Consider the following 9,246-nt stretch of genomic DNA (forward strand, 5'->3'; position numbering starts at 1 on the left):
TATTCATGTAGTACGTAAAGAAATATGAATGTTTTAGTTGGACCAATTTTTTCGCTTTGTGATAGATGGCGCTGTAATAGTCATAAACATATGGCTCACAATTTTAGATGAACAATTGGTAACAGGTAGTTTTTTTAATTAAAATACAGAACGCAGATACGTTTGAATATTTTATTTCGGTTGTTCCAATGTGATACATGTACCTTTGCGAACTTATCATTTCTGAGAACGCATGCTGTTACAGGGTGATTACCTGTAAATACCACATTAATGCAATAAATGTTCAAAATGATGCCCGTCAACCTCAATGCATTTGGCAATACGTGTAACGACATTCCTCTCAACAGCGAGTAGTTCGCCTTCCGTAATGTTCGCACATGCATTGACAATGCGCTGACGCATGTTGTCGGGCGTTATCGGTGGATCGCGATAGCAAATATCCTTCAACTTTCCCCACAGAAAGAAATCCGAGGACGTCAGATACGGCGAATGTGCGGGCCATAGTATGGTGCTTCGACGACCAATCCCCCCGTCATGAAATATGCTATTCAGTACCGCTTCAGTCACACGCGAGCTGTGTCGGACATCAATCATGTTGGAAGTATATCGCCATTCTGTCATGCAGTGAAATATCTTGTAGTAACATCGGTAGACCATTACGTAGGTTATCAGTATACATTGCACCATTTAGATTGTCATCGATAAAATGGGGGCCAATTATCCTTCCTCCCATAATGCCGCACCAAACATTAACCCGCCAAGGTCGCTGATGTTCCACTTGTCGCAGCCATCGTGGATTTTCCGTTGCCCAGTAGTGTATATTATGCCGGTTTACGTTACCGCTGTTGGTGAATGACGCTTCGTCGCTAAATAGAACGCGCGCAAAAAATCTGTCATCGTCCCGTAATTTCTCTTGTGCCCAGTGGCAGAACCGTACACGACGTTCAAAGTCGTCGACATGCAATTCCTGGTGCATAGAAATATGGAACGGATGCAATCGATATGGATGTAGCACTCTCAGCACCGACGTTTTCGAGATTCCCGATTCTCGCGCTATTTGTCTGCTACTGATGTGCGGATTAGCAGCGACAGCAGCTAAAACAGCTACTTGGACATCATCATTTGTTGCAGGTCGTGGTTGACGTTTCACATGTGGCTGAACACTTCCTGTTTCCTTAGATAACGTAATTATCCGGCGAACGGTCCGGACATTTGGATGATGTCGTCCAGGATACAGAGCAGCATACATAGCACACGCCCGTTGGGCATTTTGATCACAATAGCCATACATCAACACGATATCGACCTTTATAGCAATTGGTAAACCGTCCATTTTAACACGGGTAATGTATCACGAAGCAAATACCGTCCGCACTGGTGAAATGTTACGTTACGTGATACCACGTACTTATACGTTTGTGACTATAACAGAGCCACCTATCACAAAGTGAAAAAAGTGTTCCAACTAAAACATTCATATTTCTTTACGTACTACACGAATATGTAATAAAAAATGGGGGTTCCTATTTTTAAAAAACGCAGCTGATATCCGTTTGACCTATGGCAGCGCCATCTGGTGGGCCAACCATAGCGCCATCTGGTTTTCCCCTTCAAGCTGGACGAGTTTCGTTCTTTGTAGTTTTTTCGTTTGACGCTTATTTCGTGAGATATTTGGCCCGGTCACGATCAATGGACTACCCTGTATAGTCCTATCGGTAATATTTCCATATCGCATATTTCTTAAGAGAATTAATGTTATGAACCCAAGAACGAATTCTTGTGGGACTTCTCCAAAAAAGGATGGCACGTTCTTCTGTATTTGTTTTGGCTTGTAGCTGAGAACGAATTTAGTGGTGTGTCCTGCGAGCACACAGTGAGGAAATTTGTGGATGCGGCCGCATAGTCTAAGAGATACCGGTGACCTTTGGTAGCGGTCCGGGAGAACACGTGGTTCTTCTAGGAGCGTTCGTCGCGCCCCTGACCGGACGCTGTGCAAGGCCCCGGCCCGCCTTTGCGTAAGCGCTGCTCGATTTCCATGCCGCCACACACACACACACACACACACACACACACACACACACACACACACACGGCTCGCTGAACGGAAGAGCGCGTGGAGCGGCACGCCTTTCACCGCCGCTAGAAGGGTGTCCCGGCGGCCGTTTTTTGCGGCGTGGGGTGGACAGCGCGCGCTATATAAAGCCTGCCGGCGCCGGTATGACCATCACAGCCTCCTCTGCTCTTGCACCGGCGACATCCACCGCACGCTCTCGCCATGAAGGCTCTGGTGAGTGCTCTGCTCTCCTACATCTACACTCATCTACATCTGCACTCATCTACATCTGCACCTACATCTACACTCACTTGTATCTACATTTACATTTGTACTCATCTACATCTATGCTCCATAAACCACTGAATATTTTCCAATCTATCATTGATTAACGTTTCTCTCAGTTCCACTTACGGATGAAAACTAATTTCCACACGTCTACGTCACTTGTTGTTTTTATCTACTGTTTTATCTACGAGATACATATGTAGATAGCAGAAGGATATTCGTAATTTCCATGGTACAAAGAGGTTCTTGGTATTTTCCATGCAGGTTTTCTCTATATACCAAGCGTCTCTCGTCGTGTACCTGTCAGTTTACATTTTACAGAATTTTTGTAAGAGTCTCCCTGGTGTCAAACATCCCTGTGACCATTCGTGCAGTCTTTCGTCGTTTGGCCAACCTAAAACAGACACCCAGAAATCCACTAAACATTGTACAAGCGTTTTATAAGCAATGTCTTTCGTGAACAAATTGCAGTTTCCATATATTTCTACCACCAAATTGCATCATGTCATTCGGTGTTTATGCAGTAGAGTGTAACTGATTTTTCCTCTTAATATCTGCAAACTTTTTGGTTGACTTAATTTGTAAACTCTTAATCCCGTAGCCGAAGGCTATTTCACTACGTGTAATAGCACTGTGATTGAAATTCCTAGTCTCTGACGGTGAAAAATGAATCAATCAGATCGCAACAGCGAAGAAGATGTTTAAACTCCATTTTATATTGTTAGTAAAGGGCACTGTAGGATAATACTGATCTCTCAGATGATCTTTAGTATTGTGCACTATATATCCTATTCCGGTAATTTTTCATGCTCATATTCTTTCTGCTTGTTCGCCTACTTCAACAAAGTATAAATCTTCCCTTTAGATGCTATCAGTACTTAATGTTCTGCTCATCTTCTGAGCAACGTCTTACTCACAGCACAGTTTCATTGAACTTTTGCGTGAGAGCCTATGCCTTTGCAGGTGACACTGAATTGCAAACGAGCGGCGTTTTTGCAGTCTCTCGCAAGTGCTAGCACTCTTATTTACGTCTGGTTAGATCCACAGTGTAGTCCTGTCGAGTTGCAAACAGAGTTTACTTTAAGATGCGATCATTTTAACGGCTTTAAATCATTAACAGCAACCAACCACATTTCCAATTAGAGTTCAGTGATACGTAACTCTGCAGAGTTACCGTGGCTCTAACTTCCGAGAGATACCGCCCTCTTGTCCAATTATTTCTGGACAGCCACGCAGCCACTGACAACGACATACACTGAAGCACAAAAAACAGATCAGGTGACCTCACTGTGCATATTGCATTCAGTGTATCTGTACTCTTCGTAGTAAAGCTATTTTTAACTGCATAAAAACAGTTTCATATTGATGCATGTCTTCTTATATGTACCATTCTTTTCATCACAAATTCCAGTCTTCCTGAATGTCTATAATGAAAAGTACAGATTTGTGTATCTTCTACAGGATTAATTTATTTAGTTAACTGATTTTCGGCTTACAATCCTGTCATCAGACTTTAATGTGTCTCAATGTTTGTAAAATTAATAACGTTGCCGAAGTTTACTATCAGTGGTTCTAGTGATACACAAAAAACCTAGAAACTATCTGAAGACTGTGTTTTTCCGTCCGTTTCCATACTCATTGGACGTGTGATTTTAAAGCCGGCCGAAGTGGCCGTGCGGTTCCAGGCGCTGCAGTCTGGAACCGCGAGACCGCTACGGTCGCAGGTTCGAATCCTGCCTCGGGCATGGATGTGTGTGATGTCCTTAGGTTAGTTAGGTTTAACTAGTTCTAAGTTCTAGGGGACTAATGACCTCAGAAGTTGAGTCCCATAGTGCTCAGAGCCATCTGAACCATTTTTGTGATTTTAAATAGAGCCTCACTGTAGATAAAAATAAATTTCAGAGGTCATCACGCCGTATGTTCCATAGTAGACGAATTCATGCCTGAACTGTTTATTTATGAAGCAGGTCTGACCAAAGGAATTTACAAATTATGTTTACGTCAATGGCTTCATTAGAAACAGCGACTTTACATATATATCTACGCTCGGCACGCCTCACAACGGTAGAGCAAGAAAAGGGAGAACCACAACATACAGTATGTGATTTCTTTTGAGAATCTGTAGTTTTATGCATTTAGTTTTCGGATTAAAAATGCACACACATTTCCTAGCAAACGCCCGTCCCCTGTACATAACAGCGCTCCGCAATACCTACTGTAGTGCGCCTGCGTAGTAGACATCCCGGCGTACGTGGCATACGCATTGTCTCGACGCTTGTTCCATAGTCTTCTTGGGCGCATATTACCGCCACCCAAAAACTAGATCCAATGCACTCAGCTAGTTTTAAGTCCAAACTGTTCATAAGCCCACAAACAACGATCTTCATGTATCAGTGGAGAACAGATCGAGAAAGTAAGCTGTGATTACTTCCAGAGCTGCAGAAGCTTACAAAGTACTCTGTTCTCTCACCTTCTACTCTAGACTGAACGTTAATATCAGTGTAAGTGTGCCTGTTGGGGATTTTACAGGTTTTTCCCGTCCTTAGTTGTCCTTGTCGTCCTTAATACTAAGGATTCACACTTTAACATTTTGATTCTTAGTCTGGTGATCGAGTAGCAAGTAAATAAATTGCTCTTCTAATGTGTGTCGTGCTATTTTCTCCTCTTGTAGTTTGTCCGACGTATTCTTTTATGTGCAAGAGCCTCGTAAATGTCATGTGACCACTAATACACTAAACTTCTGCCGACAATGAAACAATTGAAAGAATGTAATTGTGGAAAGGAAAGAAGATCCGAAATGCAACAGTCGGTTGTTTCTAATTACTAGTAAGAGTACTTTTCTTGCGGGAACAGACTAAGCTGATAAAGTGTGTAAAGGCAATACCTCAATACACGACTTACTCATTTACAAGAATCCAGTTTCTCTAAAACACATAACTGTAAAGAGCTGCTGTTCATATGGTTCTACTTGCAATGCGAATAGATCTTCTTACAAGCAGACAGACACCAAAAATCTGCAGTTCGTTATACATTGCTAACAGCATTCTCGGTTTAATAACTGCAAGAGGATCTGTAGTCAGTTTACCCGACTTTCTTGGTGACTACGTCTGGAAGGAGCCATTAATTTGTAAATTTTTTGTGACAACCATAACAGCTTCACAGCCTTGAGGCAGGGGGGTGGGGGTGGAGGGGCAGCAGTGTACACCGGATACCCAAGCGCTCTCTTCTACTTCATTTGAGAGTGTTCTTTGTTCAATCTACTCTGTTTCATTTCTTCCTGGCGCACATGATACACGTCGCAACTTACACACCGATAAAACAGAAAGCAGATTAGAGTTTAGTGTCCCGTCGACGTAGATAACAATAGACACGCAGCACAAGCTCGGCTGTGGTAGCATGGGAACGAAATCAACCTTGTCCGCTTCAAAGGGACCATTCTGGAACTTTCCTAAAGCGATTTAGAAAAATCGTGGGAAACTAGACCGGATGGAGATTTGATCCGCAGTCTGTCAGAATGTGAGTATAGTGTCTTACCACTCCAACTCGCTCTTTCCCAATAGAACCAAGCCTGAAATTTCGCTGTATTCTCTTTTCCGGATGTTCGTTCTCCTGGCAGATTTTGTTAGAAGCTCTTGAACGTACAGAACGCTTGTAGCAACATCAACATATCGAAACTGATTGGTAAGACACAATTCTAGTAGGTTCACAGATCCAACTTCTAGCTGTCAGTTCTTTTCTGTGTCTCCCAGTCGTCTCTCTCTCTCTCTCTCTCTCTCTCTCTCTCTCTCTCTCTCTCTCTCTGCTCCAGCTGGGTACGTTGGAATGTTGGCCTCGGCTCTTAAGTACTTGCAGAGGCAGTCCGCACTCTTCACGGCTGGGTCAGGTACGTTTGTAAACTTGGGCGTGTCATATTCTCTAGGATCGACTTTCACTTCCACAGTGCTCTCAGCTATCCCGCGTCTTAGTCATCTCTTCGGGAACGCACGCCAAAACCTGTTGTTCGAAATGGAAAGCGCTCACTCGGCGGAACCAGTTAATTCCTGCCTGCCGTCACTTCCCTCCACCGCACGCTCCACGACTGCCGCAGGACAAACGATAAATCAGCATACTCGTACCGCAATCGGAAACATCTGCAGTATCGGAACACAGAGATATAAATCAAGCTGCTTCACATCTTAACATCACATCCAGCAACTCATTTAAGATCTGTGTGTAAGTCTTACATTACTTTAAGAAGTGAATTCTAGCGGTGATAGGTGCTTCAATATTTGGTTTGCCCCACGTAAAATAAACAGAAACAGTTTTCACATCCTTTGTACATCAGCTATGGGAAGTATCATTGCACTGTCTTATAAGCCGCATTTTTGGTGGCGTCCTAAGTTTCTCCCTATATCCACCACCTGAGTCTCAATATTTGGACTGCGTTGCAATACTCCGTTACTTTACTGCAGAAAACGGTTTCCTGAGATTGGGGGGATATGTAGCATCTTGCTGTCAACTCTAACATTTCACATAGTAATGAGACTCAGCAGTTAGAACGAGTGAGCACCGACGGTCACCCAGATTTAGGTTTTCCACGAGTCCCTTTAGCTCGTACTCCACCTCTAACGATCATTTCTTCAACAAGACATTCAACGCTAATCTTCGTTCTTGTTTGAATGTAATTTTCCCAACCTTACGATCACGCACGAAGATACTATTGATTACAATGATGATGTAGGATGTAGGGTGCCCAACAGCATGGTCTCCAGCGCTTCTACTTGATAGCAGCATACACATCGCGTGGTCCTCATAAGGGCAACTGCTGCGACAATAGCCCAGCAACGCATACCAGCAGTTTTCTTCAGAATGTCGGACACTGTCGATACAAATATGTGGCTCGTCACTGATAAACTCAACCGATCAGTTACTTGTCGCGTACTAAAGTCCACCAATCTTTTGGCAAAACGTCCTCATGACAAAATAATCTCTGACACTTCGACGGTGAGTGATTAAATAATGGTGAGTTGAGTCTACCTAAAAGTACATGACAATGGTCTGCTAAAATTTTTCTTGCAAAGTAATTCAATAAAAATGGAGGGAATCTCAAAATTTTCATGCGAATGCTAGTGTATCCACTCACAATGGGGTTTTCTTAGTTGAAGAAAACTGTACTGATCCTGACTTGAGATGCTACATAAGGGAACAAGAATCAAAACTGCTTGTTATACGTGGATGGATGACTACTTAATGCCGACCCATACACTTAGAGCTCACTGACATCCTCTCCCCAACAATGCAGTAAGATGCCCGACAATTCACAAAAAATTTCAATGCATGTTAACTGTTATCGTTGTCGACGAAGATATTGAATTTATTTGTTCCATCTGGACATCGGTAGAAAGCCTGAGTGCTGCTTATAACGTTCAGTCATTGTCTGACGTCTTTTTTTTATTTATTTATTAGCTGGCATTGACTCTTGATATTCTGAGTAACGAGTATTCCATGAGACTCGAAATACCGTTTCGTTACTGCCTGAAACGCTTCGTCACTCACCTGTTTTCTTTCTCGCTTGCAGTTCGTGCCCGAGTCGGGCCGAGTCGATAGTTTTCGTATTCCTCCGCTTCGTTATCTCTCATCAGATTCTGAATTAGGGAAACGTTTCGTTACTCGCCTATCTTCTTTTCCGCGCGTTCGAGCCTACTCAGCAGTTTCCACATTCTTCCAGTTTCTTATTGTCATCGGGGCAGTTCGCCAGCGAGAGTATCGAATACATCTTGTCCCTCGCTATATTTTCTTGTATGTCTTCGTGTCTGACTTAAGGGGAGTCAGCGGTATTCGTAGTCCTCCAATTCCTTCCACATGCAACAGTTTCTACTATACAAGAAATCGCTGGCTTTTCGATAGCCCACATAGCTTATTTCATAATTGTCTTACCTCTACCTTGGTGATGTGCACCCTACTTTTCTTCAGTGTTCTGATTGTAGTTCCTTCCTTCACAGACCACAGCCCTGTTGCTGACTGTGCTGGCAGCTTACTGCAGCGCTACTGAGGAGAAGACAGTGCAGAAGCGAGGCCTGCTGGGTGGCTACGGAGGCTACGGCGGAGGCTACGGTGGCTACGGAGGCTACGGTGGAGGCTACGGTGGCTACGGAGGCTACGGCCTGAGCCGCGGCTATGGCGGCTACGGAGGCTACGGTCTAGGCCACGGCATCGGCTACGGTGGCTACTCCCGCGGCATCAGCATCGGCTACGGTGGACTCGGAGGCGGCTACGGTGGCTACGGAGGCTACGGTGGTCTCGGCCACGGCATCGGCTACGGTGGCTACTCCCGAGGCATCAGCATCGGCTACGGTGGACTCGGAGGCGGCTACGGTGGCTACGGAGGCTACGGGCTGGGCCACGGCATTGGCTACGGTCACCATGGCTGAGCGCCTCTTCTCGCTTCTCCACTGTCCCTTCTTCTCCATCTTCCACACACCATTGCACATATTCCAGCAACATTTACGAGACCTCTAATTTGAGCGAGTGCACATGTGTGCAGCGTTCAGTTGTAGCTTGCCCTACTAAGTCATCTAGGGACAGCATTTTTCTGGCTGTGTAACAAAACTCTTCTCCGTAAATCCAATTTTTTACATTAGTCTCCTGGTCTCTCTGTTCTGCAAAATAAGTTGAAATAAACCATATACTTTTCTAAATATATTGTGTGTTATTGTATCATCCTGAATATCTAGCCTACACTGTCCTGACTAGAGCCCCCATCTGCTAGCAGCCGTGGGCGGCGGTAGGCAGGGGTGGGTAAACAAATGACAGTGTGGCCTGTCAGGTAAACGAGCCACAGCTTGTGTGATAGTGCTGCCCTGGCCGAGCGCTCGCAGACAGGGGGGACTAAGTGGGTCACGGGAGCGTTAAACACTCGCAGTAGG

The 9,246-nt window shown here is 44.5% G+C and overlaps 1 protein-coding gene across 2 annotated transcripts; it reads left to right on the forward strand.

Annotated features, from left to right (window-relative positions):
• The first annotated feature begins 2,151 nt into the window (after positions 1–2,151).
• LOC124625359 (neuropeptide-like protein 29) lies at positions 2,152–9,020 on the forward strand. 2 transcript variants are annotated; one of them, XM_047149166.1, is made up of 3 exons: positions 2,152–2,287; positions 8,323–8,622; positions 8,719–9,020. In XM_047149166.1, the coding sequence occupies exons 1-3, from the start codon at positions 2,276–2,278 to the stop codon at positions 8,749–8,751; spliced, it is 345 nt and encodes a 114-aa protein (XP_047005122.1). In that variant the 5' UTR covers positions 2,152–2,275; the 3' UTR covers positions 8,752–9,020. The 2 variants fall into 2 exon arrangements, with proteins under 2 accessions (XP_047005122.1, XP_047005121.1); XM_047149165.1 differs by having other exon boundaries at positions 8,323–9,020.
• Positions 9,021–9,246: the final 226 nt, after the last annotated feature.

Source organism: Schistocerca americana, chromosome 1 (assembly GCF_021461395.2).
Source record: "Schistocerca americana isolate TAMUIC-IGC-003095 chromosome 1, iqSchAmer2.1, whole genome shotgun sequence".
NCBI lineage: Eukaryota > Metazoa > Arthropoda > Insecta > Orthoptera > Acrididae > Schistocerca > Schistocerca americana.